The sequence below is a fragment of the Leiobunum rupestre genome, chromosome 1 (genome assembly GCF_980474605.1).
Source record: "Leiobunum rupestre chromosome 1, qqLeiRupe1.1.hap1, whole genome shotgun sequence".
Classification (NCBI taxonomy): Eukaryota; Metazoa; Arthropoda; class Arachnida; order Opiliones; family Sclerosomatidae; genus Leiobunum; species Leiobunum rupestre.
In genome coordinates this window covers 63,289,488-63,316,696 of record NC_143384.1, presented here as the reverse complement: position 1 = coordinate 63,316,696, position 27,209 = coordinate 63,289,488, and the positions used below count along the sequence as shown (strand labels likewise).

The following is a 27,209-nucleotide window of genomic DNA, read 5'->3' as shown; positions in this document are numbered from 1 at the left end:
GTACTATTGTAAACACCCAATAAATTTGGTACTGTACTGTATAAAAACTTGATGATACTGGTGCTGCGGAAGAACCTTACGATAACTGTCCTGTGGGAGACAGCTTATGGAATTTGTGCTGTAGAAATAGTGTTTGTTTTTGAAAGGTAAATTTCGTTTTAACTTGGAAAGGCAATTAAAAAGGAACTAAACGGAATTTCAACCAGCATCACACATTAAACATTATAATTTGGAAAGTTGGAGGGACAACTTATCTGATAGCACTTTGACCCTCGTAGTGGAGGGATCTTCACCGATATCGACGTATCCGTAATGCCAATTAATAAAACTTTTTAAGGTGCAATTGCTTTTCCTTCAATAAAAACAGTACTTTTCTAATTTTGGATAAAACAAGATACATGTCACTAGAAACAAAAGTCCAGTACGCTGTTATTCCAGCGTTGGTAACGTTAATTTAACTGTTCCTCTTCGAGTAGTCGCTTACCCTGTCTAACCTCACAAGTAAGAAAAAATAACGTAATTTTAATAGCGGAAACTACAAGACCATTTCGTGTTGGTTTGAAATATAAACAAACAATCGAGTTTAAGCATACTTTCAACTCATTTTCCGACATAAGGCGTAACTATCTCGTCACCTAGCTTCTAGCAACTCCAACGACAAATATTTATAATTTATTAATAAACGATTCAAAATATATCCCACATTTTAATTATTGTCGTAGACCTTGACGCCGCCGATAGACGAACCGGCACGACGCCGCTAACGAATATATTTTTGGCCTGCCACCGGCGACGCTTTCTCAGCGCGTTGCGGTGCCTTTTTAACTTTTGAAAGCAGGGTTTCCCCATTTTGCATTTTCGTCAGACTTTGTAGCTATAGCTAAATTCAATAGATTTCTTTTAATGTAGAATGATTCTGTGTAACTTAAAAATACTGCCGTTGCAAACGTCGAAAAGTTTCAACCGCAATCAAGACTCAAAGAGTGGTTAAAGAAATTACCTTTTTTTTCGTTCTGTACACCTTATTACAGGCCATTTGCTTCTCACCTAGAGTAATTTTTTTAAAGAACACCATCAAATAAAACATGGCTAACTTTTTTCAATTCACCCCAAATATTACTAATAATTAATTTATTTGAAGACCAATATTTATCTTAGTTTTTCTATGTTAATTAATCTGAAATAGTGTCTGAAATATAAAAATTGTACAGTCCCATCAACACCCAACGGGGATTTGCAGAACCAGGCCGTCGAAGTTAATATATACAATTTTCCAATGCCTGGTTGAGCGAAGAGAAACCATTATGTCATCTCTCATTGGCTGAAAGGTCCTGAACCAACTTGCTTCAGTCCCCGCCATAGATGCTGGCATTCTAGATACCCATAATATTTTTATGTAAAATTATCTTCCAGACTGTTTTCGTTAATTAAGTGCAATGAGCAGTATCAGCGCGATATTTAGATTGTTATCTGTTTTGTGCATTTACGTTTTAAAAGAGATTTTTTTTCGTGAACGTCATGCGCCGCCGACGAAGATACATAAAAAATTCACGGTACCACCGCGCAAAAAAAAAACAATCACGCCACTGAAAAAAACACTGGAACCCCGCCGCCGGCCACACTTTAAGCCTTCGGGGACTCGGTGTCTATATTGTGGTAATCATATGACGGACAGTAGATGTTTGGTAGCATATTTAGCCAGTTAGTCAGTGATGTAATGGTAAATATTCTATAAGGGGTATTAAATTAGAGCGGGTATTAAAATAGGGCAGCTTTTACTAAGATGTAAACTCCGCAAGTCACAATAAAAATTACTTACACTCTTTACTATTATAATTATTAATAAACCATAACCAATACTATAACATGTTGTCAGAAGCGAGGATCTAATTGCCAATTGTTGGTTAACTCAATTCCAAAGAAGCATCAATTTACAGAACTTGATTTTAATACTGAAATTCAACAACACTGTTAAGCCTAACCACATGGCGACCACAACTACTTTTACAGGACCTGAGGCCTTTGTTCTAGACACTAACAACCCATCTCGATCATGGGCAGATTATAAAGACAGATTCAAAATGTATGCAATCACCACGAAACTCCACAAAGAATCAGATGCCATTAAAATTTCTCATTTATCTATACTTTGTGGGGGAAGCCACTAATAATAAATATACCAGACTTTTAATATACCAGTAGGTGCTGGCCAATCATTAACACTGAATTGGATATTTACAGTTTTCGTCGAAAACCTCATAGCTGCTCAATTCGACCTTCTCACTACCAAACAACAACATCATCAACCCTTTCCAGACCTGAACAGTGTTAAGTATGCACTCTAATCGTTATGGAAGTTTGTAGCGCTTAAATTTGGAAACGAATACTGGCAAAACGAAATGCTACATATGATCAAATTGTGTCAATGTGTCAGGCTGAAGACGCCTCCACTCAACATGCAAAGACTAAAGACACAACAAAAATGCCCACACATTCGGATATGTCTCACTGGATGTTCTACGTCATCACCATTCAAGGGCTTCTCGTTATCACTGGGAACATCCTTCTCCGGGCCAAGTTCCTCTGTCCACCCCGCACCATTACATCAGTCTTTACAGCGCTATTCTCAGCCAGGGTTTTCAAAACAACACCTTACACGATCATCATCATTTCACAAGACTTCCTGGATTCTTGTCTCTTTTTCACATCGCCCACCATACACCACATCATATTGTCGCAATTGTGGTATCTTACATCATTAATTAATGTGGGGTGGCGGAGTGGTTAGCACTTTCGCCTCGCAGCAAGAGGAGCCGGGTTCGATCCCAGCTTGTGGCACTGGGTGAAAACTCGGAACAAATCCTTCTGCGTTGAGTTTGCAAGTTCTCTCCCCACTGGTTTAAGGGGTTTCCCCCGAGATCTTCGGTTTCCCCTTCCATAAAAACATGTTGAGGTTAACGGTAATAGTTAGTGTAGGGAGCTATTGGCTCGCGTGGCTTGCAGTGCTTGCCAGCACCCTACTACGCATTTGTAACCCGGCCACCTGAATTAAAAGGCTTTAAAAGTCGCTCGATGACTTAGGCCTAGGGTGGTGCCTTGGGTATTAGCCTAGCTGATTATTATTATTATTATTATTCTAGAGACCGTGTTTCCGCAATCAGTCCTATGGTAACCGAAGCAAACTATGGTGGGTTCGGAATTACGGCAAACACAAACAATTTCGAAATTTACCAAAAAAAATAAAATAAATACTTGCGGCAGCCAGATAATATTTTAACTATTTGGATTGAACCTCCCTATGGTCTAACTTGACGAAATCAAATGTTTTTAGGGGAGTTAGGTAAACTGACTACTTTAGAACATATTGACCACTCCCATAACACAAGAAACCTTTTGGACCATATTGACAACTCTCATCGCAAAATGACCATTTAGGACCATATTGACCACTAGCTGTCATCGCAAACTGACCATTTTAAACAATTTTGACTACTCCCATAGCAAACTGACCATTTTGGACCATATTGACCACTCCAATCTCAAACTGACCATTTTTGACCATACTGACCACTCCCATCGCAAACGGACCATTTTTGACCTTATTGACCACTCCCACCACCAACTGACCATTTTGGACCATATTGACAACTCGCATCGCAAACCGACCATAAAGGACCATATTGACCACTCTCATCGCAAACTGGCCATTTTGGACCATTTCGACCACTCCCACCGCAAACTGACCATTTTGGATCATATTGCCCATTCCTACCGCAAACTGACTATTTTGGACCATATTGACCACTCCCACCGCAAACTGATCATAAATACCTTTATACTCTATACTATTATAAATATTAATTAGTGTAACAAATTTGACAACAGTCAGATATCGTTTAACAACTCAGCACCTTTTCGTTCAAGATAATGTCCATTATCACAACTTCTTATCCAGCCCTGTGCGAGGTTAGTGTAGTTTGCGCTTTATTTAAAGTCATTTGTGCAAACGTCACGATATCAGCAGTTATATAGTTTGTTCTTATTTTTTTAAACAGATTTGTATTATTTTTTAGACTAAGGTAATTGTTTAGTCCAAGCTCTTTATTCTTAATTTGTTATTTATATGTAAGTTGACATTATGCTGAGTATTTTATCAACGTTTGCTAACTAAGGACTACGCGTATTAAATCAATAAAATGGATAGATACATAGGTCGCATGATGACTTGGCAAATAAATGAACTGAAATGAATTTAATCGAAAATTAAAATGGAAAACCAATATTGAACATTCTAAAGGAAGTTCGCCGATGAATGAAAATCCTTTATTTTAATCGAACTTAGTAATAACATAATCGTTCAAAAAATATTTAATTATTTAACATTACTGATTATTAATCATGGATTTCCCGACAATATCGTTCTGGATAATTCCGCATATTTCTTTGTTGAAAGAAATGACCTCAGGTAATTTGCAATTAATTAATCTATATAATAAGGTTCGTTCGTCGTTTGCGTCAACACTTTGAAAAGCAACCCGCCGCGGTCGGTGCGAGCTGCGGGCACTTTTCCTTTTCACCCTTTGTAACGCTTTTCTACTACTAATATAGGCCTATACGTGCCTAGCGTTGACATATACTACTACTATGCGAATAGATTAAAAATGATTCGTTAGTACGCTAATGAATAATTAAGTAAGGACAAGTTTTTGCCATACCCAGATTCTGATTTAATGATCAACTACTAAATTTACTATTAGACAAATATATCGAATCGAACTACTCAATAAAAAAAACAATACCGCTAACAAATAAAATACTACTAGAATAATTTACATGACCCCCAAAATAACTACATGCACCATGCACTCGACCAATGCCAGACTACTAAAAATACGTGGTCTACTATATACACTAGTTGCGCCATATAAAAAGTACTCATCACTATTATCGTTAGTCTCGAGACTTGAAAATAAATGAATAATGTAGATGCGAGGAGAGAGTTCGTAGAGTTGAAGAGACGAGTTGAAGGCTTGAGACGTTGGAGATACGATGAGGCTACTACTATCGACTACGAGGTGTCGTGGTGGTGATTAGCAGAGGAAAACCATGGTCCGGCGATAACTGCTCAATTGGCTGGAGACATTCATAGATTGCGAAAGGCACGAAAACTATGTTCCTTTTCTTAAGGTAGGCGAAAACATCAACTATTGTTTTTCTCTGTTCTAGGAGTCAAAGAGATATTAAGATAACTAATAGAATTCTACTGACACAAAAAAATTGTTTGTAAGCTATGCTACCCACTGGAAAATAACTCTATGTGCCCCTGATTTTAAATACGCAGACCACTAAATCTGCGATATGAGCCTTATTTTCTCTAACGGTTGGCGCAATTTCTACAAACAATCAGAGATTGTTAGAGTTAATTTGGTAATATGTATTCACATTTTAAATAAGTATATGTATGTTCAAATTATTTATCACTTAAATATTCAACCAAACTAATGTTGAGAAACGTTCGCCGTGAAAGGTTAAATTGGTCTATTTATTATAATTATCAATTAACAATTACAAATTTAAATTTCGATAATCAATATTTAAGGTAAAAATTTAAAACGTGAAAAATAATTAACCATGACAAATCCACTTAATACGTTTTTTTTTCTTAGATTTGGTTGTCTGAACTGGAGCAGTCGTGGAGCTAATCGTGGTCGTTGGAACTGGCGTTGGCGTTGGGATAGTGGTCGTTGTTGGAACTGGAGTAGTCGTGGGGCTAGTTGTTGTTGTTGGAACTGGAGTAGTCGTGGGGATAGTTGTGGTCGTCGGGACTTTAGAAGTCGTGGGGCTAGTAGGGGTTGTTGGAACTGGAGTAGTCGTGGGGCTAGTGGTGGTTGTCTGAACTGGAGTAGTTGTGGGGCTAGTGGTGGTCGTCGGAACAGGTGTGGTCGTGGGGCTAGTGGGGGTCGTCGGGACTGGAGTAGTCGTGGGGCTAGTAGTGGTTGTTTGAACTAGAGTAGTTGTGGTCGTCAGAGTTGGAGTAGTTGTGGGGCTAGTGGTGGTCGTCGGAACTGGAGTAGTCGTGGGGCTAGTGGTGGTCGTCGGAACTGGGGTAGTCGTGGCGATAGTAGTGGTTGTAGGAACTGGTGTAGTTGTGGGGCCTGTTGTGGTCGTCGGAACTGGAGTAGTCGTGGGGCTAGTGGTGGTCGTCGCAACTGGAGTAGTTGTGGGGCTAGTGGTGGTCGTCGGAACTGGAGTAGTAATGGGGCTAGTGGTGGTCGTCGGGACTGAAGTAGTCGTGGGGCTAGTAGTGGTTGTTGGAACTGGAGTAGTTGTGGTCGTCGGAGTGGGTGTAGTTGTGGGGCTAGTGGTGGTCGTCGGAAGTGAAGTAGTAGTGGGGCTAGTTGTGGTTGTCGCAACTGGAGTAGTTGTGGGGCTAGTGGTGGTCGTCGGAACAGGTGTGGTCGTGGGGCTAGTGGGGGTCGTCGGGACTGGAGTAGTCGTGGGGCTAGTAGTGGTTGTTTGAACTAGAGCGGTTGTGGTCGTCAGAGTTGGAGTAGTTGTGGGGCTAGTGGTGGTCATCGGAACTGAAGTAGTCGTGGGGCTAGTGGTGGTCGTCGGAACTGGGGTAGTCGTGGGGATAGTAGTGGTTGTAGGAACTGGAGTAGTTGTGGGGCCTGTTGTGGCCGTCGGAAGTGAAGTAGTAGTGGGGCTAGTTGTGGTTGTCGCAACTTGAGTAGTTGTGGGGCTAGTGGTGGTCGTCGGAACTGGAGTAGTCATGGGGCTAGTGGTGGTCGTCAGGACTGAAGTAGTCGTGGGGCTAGTAGTGGTTGTTGGAACTGGAGTAGTTGTGGTCGTCGGAAGTGTAGTAGTTGTGGTCGTTGGAACTGGAGTTGTCGTGGGGCTAGTGGTGGTCGTTGGAACTGGAGTTGTCGTGGCGCTAGTGGTGGTCGTTGGAACTGGAGTTGTTGTGGGGCTAGTTGTGGTCGTTGGAACTGGAGTTGTCGTGGGGCTAGTGGTGGTCATTGAAACTGGAGTAGTCGTGGGGCTAGTAGTTGTCGTCGGAACGGGTGTAGTCGTGGTACTAGGGGTGGTTGTCGGAACTGGAGTAGTCGTGGGGCTAGTGGTAGTTGTTGGAACGGGAGTTGTCGTGGGACTAGTTGTGGTTGTTGGAACTGGAGTTGTCGTGGGGCTAGTGGTGGTCGTTGGAACTGGAGTTGTCGTGGCGCTAGTGGTGGTCGTTGGAACTGGAGTTGTCGTGGGGCTAGTTGTGGTCGTTGGAACTGTAGTTGTCGTGGGGCTAGTGGTGGTCATTGAAACTGGAGTAGTCGTGGGGCTAGTAGTTGTCGTCGGAACGGGTGTAGTCGTGGTACTAGGGGTGGTTGTCGGAACTGGAGTAGTCGTGGGGCTAGTGGTAGTTGTTGGAACGGGAGTTGTCGTGGGACTAGTTGTGGTTGTTGGAACTGGAGTTGTCGTGGGGCTAGTGGTGGTCGTTGGAACTGGAGTTGTCGTGGCGCTAGTGGTGGTCGTTGGAACTGGAGTTGTCGTGGGGCTAGTTGTGGTCGTTGGAACTGGAGTTGTCGTGGGGCTAGTGGTGGTCATTGGAACTGGAGTAGTCGTGGGGCTAGTAGTTGTCGTCGGAACTGGTGTAGTAGTGGTACTAGGGGTGGTTGTCGGAACTGGAGTAGTCATGGGACTCGTTGTGGTTTTTGGAACGGTAGTAGTTGTGGGGCTAGTGGTGGTCGTTTGAACTGGAGTTGTCGTGGGGCTAGTGGTGGTCGTCGGAACTGGTGTAGTCGTGGAACTAGTGGTGGTCGTTGGAACTGGAGTTGTCGTGGGGATAGTGGTGGTCGTTGGAACTGGAGTTGTCGTGGGGCTAGTGGTGGTCGTTGGAACTGGAGTTGTCGTGGGGCTAGTGGTTGTTGTTGGAACTGGAGTAGTTGTGGGGCTAGTGGTGGTCGTTTGAACTGGAGTTGTCGTGGGGCTAGTGGTGGTCGTCGGAACTGGTGTAGTCGTGGAACTAGTGGTGGTCGTCGGAACTGGAGTTGTCGTGGGGATAGTGGTGGTCGTTGGAACTGGAGTTGTCGTGGGGCTAGTGGTGGTCGTTGGAACTGGAGTTGTCGTGGGGCTAGTGGTGGTCGTCGGAGCTGGAGTGGTCGTGGGGCTATACGTTGTTGTGGTTGTAATAGGAATTGGTATTTTGTTTGCTTGGCATATAAACCAAATTTTTGAGTGGCAGTGGTGTCGTACATTATCAATTTGTTTAACATTTTCAAATAAATGAACACATGAACGATGCTTATATTTCGAATATCCTTCTCGCTCTTTTGCGTGGATCTTGCCTAGAAATGGAAGTCCTCTTTTTCGCCAAGGTAAAAATTTTGCTTCAACCTTAGGTTCATCAACATACATGAAAGGTCCTAAAAGAAATTTTTTTGATTTTTTAATGACACATTTATGTCGTTAATATTAGCACACGAAATGTTTAAAAAATGATAAAATCTGACCAAATTGGCGAATTTCCCAAACATTGCACATATGTTTCGATGAAAAATTATTTATTAAAACATCAAAATATTATTTTCTTTCAAGAGCATTATTGGCCACATACTTTAAAAAATTAACCGAGTAAAGTTTGTTTTTAATACCTCAATACGTAAAAGAGATAGATCTCAGTAAATTATTTATCTTTGCCACAAATTTAAAAAATAATTAACACAGCTTACAATTTTATCTAATCTAAAATTGTGCAATCTGGAAAATAAAACCTTAACAAGGTAATTTAAATTACGATTTTTTTTCTACTCTCGTAAGGAAGAGTTGCAAATGAGACAATTCCCACTTATTAATTTCGCAACAAATTATAAAAATTATCTTAATTTATAGTAGTCCTAACATTTCTGGTTTAATTTCTAGATATTTATAGGAATAGCAAACAATACATTTCTAGAGTTTTTTTAAATATTTATAATATCTCCCCTTCCCTATGTATCATTAGGTATCTTAAAACTATTTTCGCAGTCATACCGTAGATAAATTGTGAAAGGCCCATATCCTTTATAATATATAAGTTTTAAAGGAATTTAATCATTACTTCGGTAAAATAAAATTTAGGCACGAGTAACTTCTGTCTCTTACCTTTGTCAAATTATATGATATCGTATTTTATAACTTTTATTTCTCGGGAAAATATGACTAAGCAAAATCAAAACTAGATAAAATAGGGTTGACTGACTTTAATATCCGAAAAGATGTCGTGTATTTTTACCTCTCCGAGGGCACAAAGTTGTATTATAAATCTGTAATATATTATTCAATGACGTTGTTAAACTCTTTAATTGTCAGTAGGTTTATTTTTTCGGATACGCTTTTTTTGTTGTGTTTTTTAACTGATCGAGATTACGTTTTTTTTTTGTCTAATCTTTGGTATTGTTGGTTTTTTCTGTCTTATATTTGTATCTACTTTTTTTAAAAGTTTATTTCCTTTTTATCGCAAAATCTTTCAGTCTGAGAGGAACCTTTAGGAGCGTAAGTCATGCACAAAAGCTTATCCGGTTTCATTATAATAACGTGAAAAATCGTATTTGTGAATGGTAAGGTGTTGCGCTTCTTGATATTATATTTTCAATTGCTGGATTTCTAAGTATTTTAACTAATTTATTGCTTGACTGCGTTATAATATTTTTCTATGAATTATTTTGATTCTGAAGTCTGATTGCTTGACTGCGTTATAAAATTTTTCTATGAGTTTTGTTTCTGAAGCCTGAATGATTGGGTTGTTATTGTGTATTTTTCTATTCGTTATTTTTATTTTTTGATACTCTAATATTTTAAACTGGATATAGTACAACGTTACTTCTGCGTATTTCGAATGTGCGTGACGTGGAGGGTATTTTCACGTTTTATTACTATCAGTTTTTTAATTTTAAATATCTTTCGTTTTATTTGTATTGTATCTCGTTTTTTTCAGTCGTATATTTTTATCGATTAAGATGTTTAATTTGAAATAAAATGAGCGTTAAAGATGCGGCAAGTATTTCGTAAGCGAGAAAAATACAAATACCCTCTGTAGATATTTCTTTCATTAAAATTGGCTTCGTATTATATTTAACTGATAAACTTGTACCGTAAATAGGGTTAAATTCAATTGTGCATTGTTTTAGTACGTCTAACTCGCTGTTGTTACTACTTAATTTATATTATTCTGAATAAATTAAACTCGGTTGTTTCGTCTCAATTATTTTAGTTAAAATTAAAATTTTATACCGGGCGGGATCGAACCGTGATTACGTTTTAAGTAAATAATTCTGAATTGCGGAGATATATCTTTAAAGGGGAACGGCGAAGCTTTTCCAAATATGGCCTTATTTCCGTATCAAAAGATTAACAATACGTTCAATATACTAACACGCACCTTTTTTTGTCTTGAAAAATAGATTTGGCCCAAAAAGTTGAAACGAAAAATAACGCCAGGTGTTTGTGTTTGAATTTTCGCTGCCATCTTAGGGGCTGCCGCCAGCGCCCCTAACCCCGTATGAGCGATTTTCGAACTATCCCAACTTTTAAAATCGCGCAATTTAGGCTTAGGATTCGCAAACTGTAACGCGCGGCGCGTGCAAAACAATTTTTTTGCTCCTCAAGCAGCTCGCGCTTTTACGTTGTTTTTCTGTCTCACCGACTACTCACTAGGTGTCGATTTCCCGAAATTTCTTTATTTTACTAAAAATCTACTTTCTAAGTGTGCGCTTTTTGCGTAGTTGGCAATAGTTTCCATTTTTTGATCGGATTCACGCAATATGTAAAATTTTTGTTTTCTTGTATAATTTTCTTTTTCATATGTTTGCCTTCAAACTAACCGCAAAAAAATGTTTTGCACAAGCGCGAAACAATTTAAACTCATTTCTTCATGAAAATATATGCCTTGGAAATTTGGATGTTAAAGAAAAAATTACCTGATAAAGCAATTTGTAACGCGATGTATTTGAGGGCCATTAAAGTTATAATTACAAAAAGTTAATTTAATTTAGTATTGTCAATAATATAAAGGTGTACAGAATGTCTGACTTTGCTCGGATTTGATTTCATTTCGAAAACTACATTAGGTAGAGTTTTGAAATGTTTAATAAAAATTAAAAATAGTTTCGTGTTTTTCCAAAATTTATCCTTTGACCATAAGGCGATATATATAAAGCTGTAAATGAGAAATTTGTAGAGCAAACGTATACATAAAGTTGGTTCGGTTGAAAAATCCTGATTTATCATGGTGCAAAGATAAAAGGTCATAGGAGGCCATAGCCATGTTTAAATATTTTGACCATTTATTTCGTGTGTGCCCAATTTGTAGCTTATCAGCATTATTATTTTTTTTTATTCGATTGTGACGTGTGGGACAATTCAGTCCTCTCATCCATTTGATTAATCAGGGCGAGATATATGTGTAACGGCCACGCCAACGGGGGGGTACGTGGGGACAGGGGTGGGGACACCCGTGGCGGAAGTATTCCGACTGCCCGTTGGGGGATTGGTGGTCGTCCTCACACGGCCATCCACAAACTCTGCCTCCCGGACGCCTGAGTTTACAGGAGTGAGCCACTACTCCCGGCTTATCAGCATTATACATTTCATTATTTTCGTACGATATCTAAGGTTGAAAAATATCAGCCGTTGGCACCGATAACGTTAACTAGTTTGTTAAAACATCAATGTTCTAATCGAGTTCGAAATTACATATCATTATTTTTTCATTGTAATGGTTTTTACCAAGGCCGGATTTCAATAAAGAATTTAAGCCACACCAGTATAAGTTGTCGTAAGTCTTTAATTCCAATCAAGTGTGCAGTGGCATAACTAGGAACTCCGGGGCCTCCCCGCGTAAAACGACTCGGGGCCCTTTTAAATAGTACCAATTTCAATTCACGCCCCCCCCCGCGCCGCGGGGTCTGCGGGGGCGCTATTTACGCCACTGCAAGTGTGCCTGTTGTACTCACCAAGAGCGCGCTTTAATGGTCGCATTTTTTTTCGTTCAAGGAAATTACCACGATTAGTGGTTTTAATATCGCTTTCTCACAGTACACCAAGTTGTAACGCCGATCTCTGAGCAGTTTGGCACTTTAACCATAATTTAGATATGAATCGCAGGTTCCGCGGACAAGTCCATCCCAACATTAACCCTCAAGCTAGCATTAGACGTGAACGAGAGGACTGGGTTTAAAATGCTTCATATCTCTATTTCCATTTATTGCGAGTGACTTTCCATCAAGTTATTCATTGTGATTTATGGAACATTCAATTGATTTTTTTCTACTGCCTAAGCATCATGTCTAACGAAAACCCCATTTTCGTCCTTTTCTAAAAATAACCCCATCTACCACATTGTTCGGAAACATGCAAACGCTATAATAACCCCATCTACCACATCGTTCGGAAACATGCAAACGCTATAATAACCCCATCTACCACATCGTTCGGAAACATGCAAACGCTATAATAACCCCATCTACCACATCGTTCGGAAACATGCAAACGCTATAATAACCCCATCTACCACATCGTTCGGAAACATGCAAATGCTCTAATAATTGAACATTTTAAATAAATTGTCTAATAATTATAAAAATTATAATCTCTAATTCATGTGAAGCTAATGAAATGTAGTAGGTTGATAAGCTTCAAATTAGGAACACATGAAGTGAATTTTATCAATTTGGCCTCCTATGACCAGCTTATATCTATCAAAAATCAGTCTCTTTTAACCAAACCAACATTATTTTAACGTCGCCAAAATGGATTGAAAATTTGGTGACATTTTCCTGAAAGGTGAAAAAACATTATTTATTATTTATTTTAAGATCCTTTCTCTCATTGGATGTATTTATAAATGTAGTATGATAATAAAAGATGCTTTACTACATTACAGAAATAACATGATCAAATATAAAATTATAAATAGGGTATCGTTCGTGGGGAACATTCCTAATTTTCAGCTTAAATGGTAGTTAAAACGCCAATCATTAAGATTCATAGTTAGAACAAAAATATACATTCCTAAAAGGACTATTCGAAACACTCCCCTATAATTGTTTTGAAGACGATAAATGTTAATTTTTCTAGGGCTATTTTGGTATTAGAAAAAAGATTTTAAATAGACTTTAAAAAAACAACAACGACATGTAGGTAAAATATCCTACCGGTTGTATTAAGTCTCTCAATTCCAAGCCAAAAAACTCGTTTACGTTGTCCAAATGAGAATCCTGTGACTTGATCTAATTCATCCTGTGATTCCATTCGAAATAATATACCTTTTAAGAAAACAAACAAAGGATGCGAAATGCGTTCGCAAATTAGTATTCTGCTATAGTAGCAAACAGTGCCAATCGCCAGTTTAAAAACAAGTTGGCAAGCCAAAATATACCTCTCCTCGGAAGAGTTTCTAATTTTCAATGTAGTGTACAATGTATCTGTGGTTCTGTGGTAGAATGCTCTCCTGACGTGCAGGAGGGCTCGGGTTCTAATCCCGCCCGGTAAAAAAGCAAAATGAACAATATTTATACTACACCCAATGACAACAAAAAACGGGCTCTTTTGGAAAAACCTTTTCCCTATTTCTAAGAAACTGCGTACGCAGCGATTACCCTTTGCCCCGAAAATGCGAACGCGTTCGCAGGCCTGACAGACAGACACGGTGGTTGTATAACCCCTCCTAGGGTACAAAGTCCCCTCGGAGAGGTAATTAGCTGGGCCAGTTTAAATATTAAATGCTTGGGGTGTTAGTGACCCTGGTGAACACTTAACTAATTCAATGTTTTTTCCCTTCAAGATTTATTGTTCTTTATTTAACACTCCAAAATTTGGAAATACCCATAATAACTAACCTACTAGGCCTATGCCCTAGCACATATTGCCAAGAATAGATAATTTGACCATAAATGAAATTTTAAATTTAGAATTAATGAGCACAAGTTGGCCGTCCGTAATATAAAAATTAATGAGTCAGTCATAGCCGAACATGTATCTACACTGGACACAAACTTGATTTCGAAAAAACTACCTGTTTATTTAAAGCTCAATGTTAGAGAGTCGTTAGAAATAATTAAAAAACGTACTTCTGACGAGGACCTATTAAATAGAGATGATGGTCAAGGTAGTTTTATCGCTTTGTTTTGGTGTAAAAATTGTTACGATTTGTAAATTTTTAACCTTTTTACCTCTCCGAGGGTACTTTGTACCCTGGAGGGGTATTACAATCACCGTGTCCGTCTGTGGGTCTGTCTGTCAGGTCTGCGAATGCGTTCGCATTTTCGGGGCAAAGCGTAATCACTGCGTACCCAGTTTCTTAGAATCAGGGAAAAGGTTTTTCCAAAAGCGCCCTCTTTTTGTCATTGGGTGTAGTATAATTTTTAAATCGGTCGGGATTCGAACCCTAGCCCTCTTGAACGACAGGTGAGCGTCCTACCGCAGCTTCACTGAAAATTAAAAACTCTTCCGAGGATAGGTATATTTTGGTTTGCCAACTTGTTTAATCTTTACCCGACACGTCGCTTTTTATGTAAATCAACTTTTATTGTACAATAATTAGATGTTGTTGTTTTTAAGTTAAGCGCTTAACAAATTTGTTTAATATCTTGCGAAAGAAAAACATTGAAATTTCGCTGAACAGTGTCCCCGTAAAGCTACTATAAACTGGGTCTTGACCCTAATTGTTTAAAATTCACGTAAAATGTAAAGTTTAAATTTGGTTGAATTCCAAGGGTTCTGCTTTATTAATTTCCTAAAAATAAAATTCAAATTGAAGCTAATTAAACACACGATGCAATGACCTTTAAAAGATCTAGAAATAAAGTATCATAATTTAAATATAACTTGACGAACTTTAATTGAAATGAACAGCATTTTAAGTTTTATACACAACTAGCTTTAATACCCGGCTTCGCCCGGGTATTTTTGATTTGTACGTCATAAAAGTACGGCACCATAACAAAACTCGGTAACTTTCAATACGCAAAAGAAAACCGAAAAATAATACAGTAAAAAATACGGGTGAAAAGCAAAACTCGCTAACTTATAATATGCGAAAGAATACCGAAAAATAGTACGGTACGGGAAAATCAAAACTCAAAAGAATATCTACAAATAATACGTTAAAGAATACGGGCGAGAAGCAAAACTCCGTAACTTTCAAAACTCGAAAGAATACCGACAAATAATATGGTAAAGAATACGGGCGAGAAGCAAAACTCGGTAACTTTCAAAACCCGAAAGAATATCGAAAAATAATACGGTAAAGAATACGGGCGAAAAGCAAAACTCGCTAACTTATAATATGCGAAAGAATACCGAAAAATAGTACGGTACGGGAAAATCAAAACTCGAAAGAATATCTACAAATAATACGTTAAAGAATACGGGCGAGAAGCAAAACTCCGTAACTTTCAAAACTCGAAAGAATACCGAAAAATAATACGGTAACGAATACGGGCGAAAAGCAAAACTCGCTAACTTATAATATGCGAAAGAATACCGAAAAATAGTACGGTACGGGAAAATCAAAACTCGAAAGAATATCTACAAATAATACGTTAAAGAATACGGGCGAGAAGCAAAACTCCGTAACTTTCAAAACTCGAAAGAATACCGAAAAATAATACGGTAACGAATACGGGCGAAAAGCAAAACTCGCTAACTTATAATATGCGAAAGAATACCGAAAAATAGTACGGTACGGGAAAATCAAAACTCGAAAGAATATCTACCAATAATACGTTAAAGAATACGGGCGAGAAGCAAAACTCCGTAACTTTCAAAACTCGAAAGAATACCGACAAATAATATGGTAAAGAATACGGGCGAGAAGCAAAACTCGGTAACTTTCAAAACCCGAAAGAATACCGAAAAATAGTACGGTACGGGAAAATCAAAACTCGAAAGAATATCTACAAATAATACGTTAAAGAATACGGGCGAGAAGCAAAACTCCGTAACTTTCAAAACTCGAAAGAATACCGACAAATAATATGGTAAAGAATACGGGCGAGAAGCAAAACTCGGTAACTTTCAAAACCCGAAAGAATACCGAAAAATAATACGGTAAAGAATACGGGCGAAAAGCAAAACTCCGTAACTTTCAAAACTCGAAAAATACCGACAAATAATACGGTAAAGAATACGGGCGAAAAGCAAAACTCGCTAACTTATAATATGCGAAAGAATACCGAAAAATAGTACAGTACGGGAAAATCAAAACTCGAAAGAATATCTACAAATAATACGTTAAAGAATACGGGCGAGAAGCAAAACTCCGTAACTTTCAAAACTCGAAAGAATACCGACAAATAATACGGTAAAGAATACGGGCGAAAAGCAAAACTCGCTAACTTATAATATGCGAAAGAATACCGAAAAATAGTACGGTACGGGAAAATCAAAACTCGAAAGAATATCTACAAATAATACGTTAAAGAATACGGGCGAGAAGCAAAACTCGGTAACTTTCAAAACCCGAAAGAATACCGAAAAATAATACGGTAAAGAATACGGGCGAAAAGCAAAACTCGCTAACTTATAATATGCGAAAGAATACCGAAAAATAGTACGGTACGGGAAAATCAAAACTCGAAAGAATATCTACAAATAATACGTTAAAAATACGGGCGAGAAGCAAAACTCCGTAACTTTCAAAACTCGAAAGAATACCGACAAATAATATGGTAAAGAATACGGGCGAGAAGCAAAACTCGGTAACTTTCAAAACCCGAAAGAATACCGAAAAATAATACGGTAAAGAATACGGGCGAAAAGCAAAACTCGCTAACTTATAATATGCGAAAGAATACCGAAAAATAGTACGGTACGGGAAAATCAAAACTCGAAAGAATACCGACAAATAATATGGTAAAGAATACGGGCGAGAAGCAAAACTCGGTAACTTTCAAAACCCGAAAGAATACCGAAAAATAATACGGTAAAGAATACGGGCGAAAAGCAAAACTCGCTAACTTATAATATGCGAAAGAATACCGAAAAATAGTACGGTACGAGAAAATCAAAACTCGAAAGAATATCTACAAATAATACGTTAAAGAATACGGGCGAGAAGCAAAACTCCGTAACTTTCAAAACTCGAAAGAATACCGACAAATAATATGGTAAAGAATACGGGCGAGAAGCAAAACTCGGTAACTTTCAAAACCCGAAAGAATACCGAAAAATAGTACGGTACGGGAAAATCAAAACTCGAAAGAATATCTACAAATAATACGTTAAAGAATACGGGCGAGAAGCAAAACTCCGTAACTTTCAAAACTCGAAAGAATACCGAAAAATAATACGGTAAAGAATACGGGCGAAAAGCAAAACTCGCTAACTTATAATATGCGAAAGAATACCGAAAAATAGTACGGTACGGGAAAATCAAAACTCGAAAGAATACCGACAAATAATATGGTAAAGAATACGGGCGAGAAGCAAAACTCGGTAACTTTCAAAACCCGAAAGAATACCGAAAAATAATACGGTAAAGAATACGGGCGAAAAGCAAAACTCGCTAACTTATAATATGCGAAAGAATACCGAAAAATAGTACGGTACGGGAAAATCAAAACTCGAAAGAATACCGACAAATAATATGGTAAAGAATACGGGCGAGAAGCAAAACTCGGTAACTTTCAAAACCCGAAAGAATACCGAAAAATAATACGGTAAAGAATACGGGCGAAAAGCAAAACTCGCTAACTTATAATATGCGAAAGAATACCGAAAAATAGTACGGTACGGGAAAATCAAAACTCGAAAGAATACCGACAAATAATATGGTAAAGAATACGGGCGAGAAGCAAAACTCGGTAACTTTCAAAACCCGAAAGAATACCGAAAAATAATACGGTAAAGAATACAGGCGAAAAGCAAAACTCGCTAACTTTAAATACGTGAAAGAATACCGAAAATAATAAGTTTAAAAATAATTGTTGGCCGGGGACTAATTAGCGGTCTGGGTCCGATGGCCCGAAGACCAACCAATCGAATGGGGGTCCAACGGACCGAAGTCCATCCAATCGAAGGAAAGCACTAACCGACCGAAAATTAAAAAATTCCTTTATTATGAGATAATTGCAGAAGGTTTCAACGGACCGAAATATATTTTTTTAAAAAGCTGAAAAAAAATCACTTTCGTGGACTAAGTACACTTTAAAAAAAACTACTTTAAACTACTGTTAAAAATAAATATCAAAACAAGAACATGCAAAGCAGACCACCTTGAAAGGGCAAAAAATATACACCCCACAAGAAATTCGCGCGCGCGTTTTTGTTTTTCACTCGAAGGCCTTTCCTTTCGAATAGTAATTAAGAATAGTAATTTAATGCAAAAATTTTGCTTTGGACCCATTCGACCGAAATCCAATTCGTTGGAAAACGATGTAACATTGAATTCCAATCGATCGAAAATACCCCAATTGTGCGGTTTACAGCCCAATTTTGCACCTTTATATATTTTTTTAGTACATCGAATTAAGGTTTTTTTTATAGATATATATACGTCACGGACGTATCCAATGGTGCCTACGCGCCTTCGGCGCGCGTATATTACCTAACCTAACCTAACCTAATCCGAACTAATCTAATCTAAAACGTTTTTCGCGTACCCTGCTATATCTCGGGGCAGAAGTAAAAAACAAAACAGTAAACTTGAACAGTAAAAAAGTTATTTTAATTTTTATTAAACGATATACAACTTTTCGGTCCGTTGAAACCGTTTCCCTTTTGTTGCTATAAAAAACGTATGACAAATTTCGGTCGGTTGGTCCTTTTTTTTCGGCCCGTGAATTTTCGATCCGTTGGACCCCTTCGATCGGTTGGTCTTCGGCCCATCGGACCTACCCCTAATTAGCGGCTGCGGGAGGGCGAAAACGGAGGAGACATATTGTTATAATATTTATATACCCCCAATGCCGCTAGGCACTACTGGGGGTACAACAAATTATACAACTAAGTTGCATAAAACAGTCCCACTATTTTTCTTTTTCAATAAAAAGTAAAAACAATATCATGTATAAAAACCCAAAAGTCGGGTACTATGCTAAAATAAATTAAAACCAATAATGTATTTATTTATACCTAGGGAGAATGTCTATGTCGAGACGGTTTTTAGCCTTTCTCTCAATTCACCCGTTGGTCCCCCCAGTACGCTCCTCCGCTTAAAATAAAACGAATAGTCCCGGTATTTCATTGGCTGCTTAAAATTTACGTCACCTAACGCGATGGAAATCAAACACCGGTGACGTTTTGTCTTCCCCCCCCGCGCGAGACGGGGGAAAGGCGTTAAACGTGCCCGGCGATTGTCGCAACATAATCATTCTTCCTAAATATAAATAAATACATTCTTGTTAAAACGACAAGTATAAATAAAATAGATAAAAAAGCCAGCAATCAACCTGGACATATGTCCCCGAAGTTGCGGGCTATAAATCGCATGATTTTTTTTAACACAACCATTTTTTCTGTAAACTCCATATCCCTAAGGTTGCCTCTAAGGACCAGATGGAGGGTGAGGGGACAATTAACTAAGTAGTGCTCAGAATCGCCTATGTCTGACCCACAAACACAGGCGGGACTGAGAACATGTCCTAAATTATGCAAGTAGCTAGGAAACTTTCCGTGACCACTGAGAACTTGCGTTGAGACGTGGTTAGGGTTAATCGCATTGTCGCCCACGTTAGGAATAAAATTCCTCGTTACATTGCCTTTATTGCTGTCGCTCCAACTACTCTGCCGATGCTTCTTGGTAATGCCCCTCAAAATATTTTTAATGCTACCCTTATCGGGTTTTATAGAATGGATCAACTGATTTGTTAATGCACCCTTAGCAAGCGCATTCGCTCTCTCGTTACCTAGAATACCACTGTGTGCTTTAACCCAGTTAAATATTAATGGTCAACTAGCCTTTGGGAGAGCTATAGATGATAACTTGTATTAAACTCGCGGACTGAAACACGGGTTCAATAATGAACTAAATATTCCGGGACCTGACACGTTTCTATTTCTTGAAGTAGGAAGTTATTTTGTAAAGAAAATTGATCGGAGGTTATAAAAGATAAACAACTTTTATTAAGGATTACCGAAAAAAAAAACAACAGCTCCGCACCTAGAGCACACTAAGCCTCTTATCCAAAAAATCAAAACATAACTGCCAAAATAATTTTGAAAACGAGCGCGCCTTTTTAAACTTCAATCTCGCGTTTCATAGATAAACACGCGCCCCTTTCAATCCCTTTATATCGACAATTTTGGTATTATTATAAACCAATAAAAATATACGTTACGTAATACAACAGAAATCATTTCAATTTTTAACACTCTCCCCACCTTGAACAGCGTTCAACATTTAAATTTCCAGTGGATATAAAAGTTGAGTTGGCCGTTTAATAAGAATTCCATTTGGTAAACGAACTACGCACGATCTCACTACGTTATCGACTCCCTTTGGGGCCTTTTCTACTACTGCCATTTTCCACAATAAACGAGGCAGTTTTTGTTCTGCAATAAGTACAACATCATTTACTTTTAAATTAACACTTGGGGTACAATGTGGCTTATGGTGAAGAGAGCGTAATTCCAATAAATAACTCTTTTTCCATCGTAACCAAAATTTATCTAAGAGGGTTTGTCGATATCTTAACCTTCTAGTTAGCGCGTTTTTCGTGGCGGTCATGGTTTCACTGTTCGTATAAATGCGCGAGGGCAGTGAAGTTAAACGTCGCCCTATCAAAAAATGTGCTGGAGATAAGGGAGCCGGTTCTCCCGGTCCCTCGTAAACAAAACTTATAGGCCTGGAATTAACAACTGCCTCTATTTCGATAAGCAAAGTTTCAAGTTCTTCGTAAGTGAGGCGCGCCGTGCCTAGGGTCCGGCGTAGATTTGATTTTACCGTACGCACGGCTCTTTCCCAAAATCCACCCCACCAGCTTGCTCGGTCTGCAATGTACCGCCACTTAATACGTAATGACCCAAAATATTTTGTCACTTCCGAATGCCTTAAATTTTGGAATAAATCGGATAAATCGGCTTCGGCCCTTTTGAAAGTCTTTGCATTGTCGCTATAAATTATTTCAACAATACCTCGGCGAGCTATAAACCTTCTAAATGACAACAAAAATTTGTCCGAACTGAGATCCGAAACAAGTTCTAAGTGCACTGCGCGTGTAACCGCGCAGGTGTACAACGCGATATAACATTTATTTCCTTCTCTGGTGTATAAAGGGCCAGCGAAGTCGACTCCAGTGACCGAGAAAGGTGGAGCTGGGTTTATTCTGGCCGAAGGAAGGGGAGCCATGACCACCACGGGCGCTTTTGCTCGAAATTTCTTACATCTGGGGCAATTATGAATTTCCTTTTTAATTACACCTCTCGCTTTAGTAATCCAAAATTTTTCACGAATTTCTGTTAGAACGTGATCTACTCCGGCATGTTTTAATTTAATATGACAATCATCAATTATCAGTTCGACTAATTTACTTTTGCTATTAAGAAACCAGGGGTGTTTTTCTTGATAAGAAATATTGGCGGCGTCTAAACGTCCACCTAATCGCAATAAACCATCTTCGTCAATAGTAGGAGATAATGACAATATTTTTGAGTTCCTAGAAATTCCAATGCCAGAGTTTAAGCTTTTTATTTCTTCACTGTAACTTTCCACTTGGGATATCTTAACCCAATATTTTTCCGCAATGTCCAATTCCTCGGTCGTTAAGGGCCCTGTTTCCCTTTTAATTCCTTTAGAAGCTCTTTTTAAATTCAACGTATAACGTCTAGCCCATGCCGTCACCCTAAAAACTAACGCGGCTGAGTGGTATTTCTCAAGCTTAATTACGGGAACTTCAGTTTTAATCGCAATTACTAAACTAGCTTCGGCTCGCGTTTTTTTCAGATAGCCATGGCGGTCCATTTAACCAAAGCCGTGATGTACGCATTTCCTCAACTGTCAAACCGCGCGACGGCAAGTCAGCGGGGTTTTCTTTGCCAGCTATATGGAGCCAGCACGAAGGGTCAGTAAATCTCTGTATTTCCTTAACTCTGTTGGATACAAAGGGCTTCCATCGAGCCGCGTTATCCTTGACCCAGTGTAGCGTTATCGTGGAATCTGTCCACATGTGTACCGTCCTTGGTGTATATTCTAAGGTTTTTAATAAGTTTGTAATAAGCCTGGCTCCCAGTACCACACCCATGAGTTCCAATCGGGGTAAAGATATGGTTTCTAACGGGGCTACCCTTGTTTTAGCAGCTACCATCGTGACACACACACATCCATTTGAATAGATGCGTTTTACGTATACCACAGCCGCGTAGGCTTTGTTACTCGCATCGACGAATCCGTGCATCTCTATTTCTGCTCCGTTCGAGTTAAGATCACGCGAAAAATAATAGCGTGGTATCTCAAGCTTAGTCAGGTGATGAAGTTCCGAACTCCACTTGTCAAACTGACGCGCGAGCTCTGTTTCTAAGGGTTGATCCCACTCTAACCCTTTTCTCCACATTTCCTGGAAAAGCAGCTTTGCGCGAATTGTAAAGGGTGATAGCAGGCCGAGAGGGTCAAAAATTCGCGCTACTGCCTGCAAGACCCAGCGCTTCGTGTTTTTTCTCGATAACAAAAATTTCAAGAGCCCGCTGACATCGAAACTGAAAGTGTCTCTTTTTTCATCCCAAATTATACCTAACACTTTGGTTATTTGGGGGTCTTCTAAACTGTTCTTTAGTGAATTTTCGCTGTTTTCACCCCATTTTTCTCTAATCTCTTCGGAATTACTATGAAATTTTCTTAGTTTCATCCCCGCTTCGGTTAGAATGAACGAAGCCTCCCCGATCAAATGGTCTACTTCCTTTACTCCCTCGCCTCCTGAGATTAGGTCATCGACATAGAGATCACGATTTAATACGGCATACGCCAAAGGATGAGACGACGAGTACTTCTGGATATGGTATTTAATGGTAGCCGCTAATAAAAACGGACTCGCGGTACAGCCAAAGGGAACTCTGGTAAATCTGTAAGTTACCCATTCAGTTTTATCATTATCTGATAAACCCTTTATCCAAAAAAATCTCAGTGTATCCCTGTCCTTTTCTACCACTGAAATCTGGTGGAAAGCCTTTTCTACATCTCCAGTGAATACTACTTTGTGATTCCTAAATCTGACTAAAATGTTAAATAATACCGGTAACATGTTGGGTCCAGATTCCACGCAGTCATTTAATGACAGGAAATGTCTCTCGTGAGACGTCGCGTCATACACAATTCTAAGCTTGGTAGTTGCGCTACTCGCTCGGAAGACTCCCCGGTGCGGAATATAATAACTTGACTGGGGTTCTGCGCTATTTTCGTTAATGTCTACAATTTCTATTATTCCGGCTTTTAGCTGTTCTTTTATGATGTCATCATACTGTTTTAAAGCTCCGGGACTAGCTTCTAATTTCTTAATTAAATTGCTTGTCCTGATTTTAGCCACTTTCCAATTGTTCCCCAAACTATCTCTATTTGGTTTCCAAGGAAGAGCTACTTCATATCGGCCTTCTTTAAATTTAATGTGTTCCTCGAATGCGCTTAAAGTAGCCTCACTCTCACTAACCTTCGTTACTGCACTATCATTAATTCCTAACGATTCCAAATTCCAAAAAGATCTTAACTGATCAGACACTAAGCTATCTTCTAAGTGGGTGGATACGTGATTCACCGCAACGACACTAACTGTTCCAGCGGAGCCGTCTCCCTCCTCGGACCTGCCTTGAACAGTCCAGCCCAAAACGGTATTTATTGCCATTAAATCTGGAGAGAGTCGTTCCATTTCTCCATTGACTACTCTCCAAAAGTAATCGGCCCCAACTAAAAACTCGATAGGTGGGCTAGTGTTCTGGTTATTTTGATCAATTAAATCCGATAAATACAAATTTCTGCGTCTCATTTGTGATCGAACAATTTCCCCAGGTACGGCGAAAACCGCTCCGTTTATCGTGGGAGTTTCCAAAGCTACAATTTCCACCCACTCACCCGTGTTTATGTTCTTTAGGGTGACTTTGACCTTTTGGCGCTCCGACTGAATAGGTACTGCACTTTCAAATGGGAAAAGACTTACGTTTTCTGTACCAACTACTTCTAATTGTAACTTTCGTGATAACTCCTCTTTTATGAAACTTCTATGGCTTGCGCCATCTAACACGCATCTTATTTGTACACTTTCCCCTAACCTACCACTGATTTCTGCTCGGGCAGTTTGTAGGAGAATCACATTACATTCCTCAGAGCCTGTAGCTAGGGTGACTGCACTTTGGGTTCGATGTTTATCAATTTGGGTTTTACTGTGATCATCTTGGCCTGGTGTCATAGCACACTTTGAATCTGGTTTGTACGACCTTTGCTCGCATATTACTTGATTATGCTTTTGTTTACATGTTTTACAATTTTGTACCTTACCCCGGCATTGAAACCAGGGATGACCCGGTTTCAAGCAAAGATAGCACAATTTCTTTTTACGCACTATAGCCCGTTTATCTGGGATTGGAATTTCCTCACAATAATAAAAAGGGTGATTAGATTTTTCACAAAAGACACATTTTCGCTGATAATTTTGATTGTTACTAACACACGTAGATAAGGCAGCACCCGAAAATGGCTTAAAACCTGAGTTCGTATTATTCGCTACATTTTTAACAGTATTCTTTTCCAAAACTTTACTATTCGTTTTATCATTATGGTGGAGGCCATTTCGATGGACAGCTAACGCTCTTTCACGACAGCGAATCTCGCTACTTAAGAAATCCAGCATTTCGTTTATATCCCACAACTTATCTTCATCTCTATTTCTATTGTACATTTGCAAAAGATCCAAAGGCAACAAACCTCCAACAAGATGCGCTAACATATCACCGTAGCTTTCGGTCAAACGACCTACAGCCTTTAAATTTCTTACCTCTATCTGGCAACTATCGAATAAATTTCTCAAACCGGCTACATCCGTAGACTGTAACACAGGGCGCATTCCCATAAATTTTCCAAGACTAGTACTAACTTGCAAATCGTCCCTGCCGAAACGAGCTTTCAAAATTTCGATAGCTGCCATATAATTATCATCGGTTAAAGTTAACCCCTCAATAGCTAACTCCGCTTTCCCTACAAGGTACGATTTTAAATAGTTAAACTTATCAATATTGCTCAGTTTCAGATTGGTATGAATCGCTCCTTCAAATTGTGTCCAAAATGATCTCCATTTGTCCCAACTTCCGTCGTATCGCTTGATCTCTAGTTTGGGTAGTCGAACCGCAACTGCTGATCCGTTGTCGTCGACCAATGGTGCTCTCGATGAACTTGCGCCACTCAACGCTCCTATGCCGTTTGACGATCCTCTAGCGCGCGTTACCCGCTTCTCCTCGATATATTTCTTAGCTCGGGCCCTCCAGTGAACCAGTTTTCCGCTGTATCTCTCGTTCTCCGCTAATTCGTCGTCCAATTGCTCATCGTTAGTTACCAGCTCCAATATATGTTCGTCTAATGCTTCTAATTTCGGCTCCTTAGCGTTCAACTGAGCTATATTGTCACTTAAAGTCTGTTCACATATTCCAATAGCTTTTTCGAGTTCGTCCTTTATAGTATTACACGCGAGCGTTACCGCACCACGTATAGTTCCTCTTTGTTTAATCAAAATGTTCAAATTTGGCGCCATTTTTTTTTTCAAATTTTTGTTTTTACCGATCCTTTATAATTGTCCTTTCAAGAAGTTCCCGGGTTTCGGCACCAAAAAAATGTTAAATATTAATGGTCAACTACAGTACCGCCTAGAACAAAGTTCACTAAGCGAGCGCTCGCTTAAAGTGGCGCTTATGGGGGGGAAACATGAGCTAGGGCTGCTGCAAGACCCCGGCTTCGCTTTAAGCGACCGCTCGCTTAGTGAACTTTGTTCTAGGCGGTACTGTAGCCTTTGGGAGAGCTATAGATGATAACTTGTATTAAACTCGCGGACTGAAACACGGGTTCAATAATGAACTAAATATTCCGGGACCTGACACGTTTCTATTTCTTGAAGTAGGAAGTTATTTTGTAAAGAAAATTGATCGGAGGTTATAAAAGATAAACAACTTTTATTAAGGATTACCGAAAAAAAAAACAACAGCTCCGCACCTAGAGCACACTAAGCCTCTTATCCAAAAAATCAAAACATAACTGCCAAAATAATTTTGAAAACGAGCGCGCCTTTTTAAACTTCAATCTCGCGTTTCATAGATAAACACGCGCCCCTTTCAATCCCTTTATATCGACAATTTTGGTATTATTATAAACCAATAAAAATATACGTTACGTAATACAACAGAAATCATTTCAATTTTTAACAATGTCTGACCCACAAACACAGGCGGGACTGAGCACATGTCCTAAATTATGCAAGTAGCTAGGAAACTTTCCGTGACCACTGAGAACTTGCGTTGAGACGTGGTTAGGGTTAATCGCATTGTCGCCCACGTTAGGAATAAAATTCCTCGTTACATTGCCTTTATTGCTGTCGCTCCAACTACTCTGCCAATGCTTCTTGGTAATGCCCCTCAAAATATTTTTAATGCTACCCTTATCGGGTTTTATAGAATGGATCAACTGATTTGTTAATGCACCCTTAGCAAGCGCATTCGCTCTCTCGTTACCTAGAATACCACTGTGTGCTTTAACCCAGTTAAGGGTGATTCTAGCGCCATGATTATTAATCAACTCCTTAATGTTAGCACACATTCCATTAAGGTCGGAAGGATTTCCAATGGCTCGTAGAGAAGATAAACTATCACTAAAGATAGATACATCTTCATCGTGGGTTCGCTCCCCAGCGAACCACTTAATGCTCTCCAATATGGAGAAAAGCTCAATATAATAAATACTAGGATTATAACTCATGTCTAGACGAAATGTCTTTGACACAAGCTCCAATCCATTTCAGAAGACCACAAATGCTCCAGATGCAGCATTCTCCGATAGCGAGCCATCAGAGGAGATCTCTAAACCTGCATTAGTGGGAAGAGCGTCTCCACTTGAAATCTCTACACGAGAGGCTGGATGCCTTGCCCAAGGGTCACCAGGGTAAAGAAAATTTCCACCTATTACATTGTAATCACAGTGTTTAGCGCACATCTGTTGGTTGAAAGACCTAAAGATGGTTGCTTCCTCACTTACAACGTTTTCTATTGGGGTTAAGTTGGTA

The 27,209-nt window shown here is 39.1% G+C and overlaps 1 protein-coding gene across 1 annotated transcript in view; it reads right to left on the bottom strand.

The window, feature by feature from the left end:
- Positions 1-5,523: 5,523 nt before the first annotated feature.
- LOC149964403 (uncharacterized) overlaps positions 5,524-27,209 on the bottom strand; it is a 29,030-nt gene continuing 7,344 nt past the window's right edge. Inside the window, exons 4-5 of the mRNA XM_090180902.1 lie at positions 13,182-13,292; positions 5,524-8,414 (exon numbers count right to left, since the gene is read on the bottom strand). Of these exons, the coding sequence (XP_090037028.1) occupies positions 5,626-8,414; positions 13,182-13,292 (2,900 nt within the window). The 3' untranslated portion in view covers positions 5,524-5,625. The remainder of the gene's footprint in view (positions 8,415-13,181; positions 13,293-27,209) is intronic.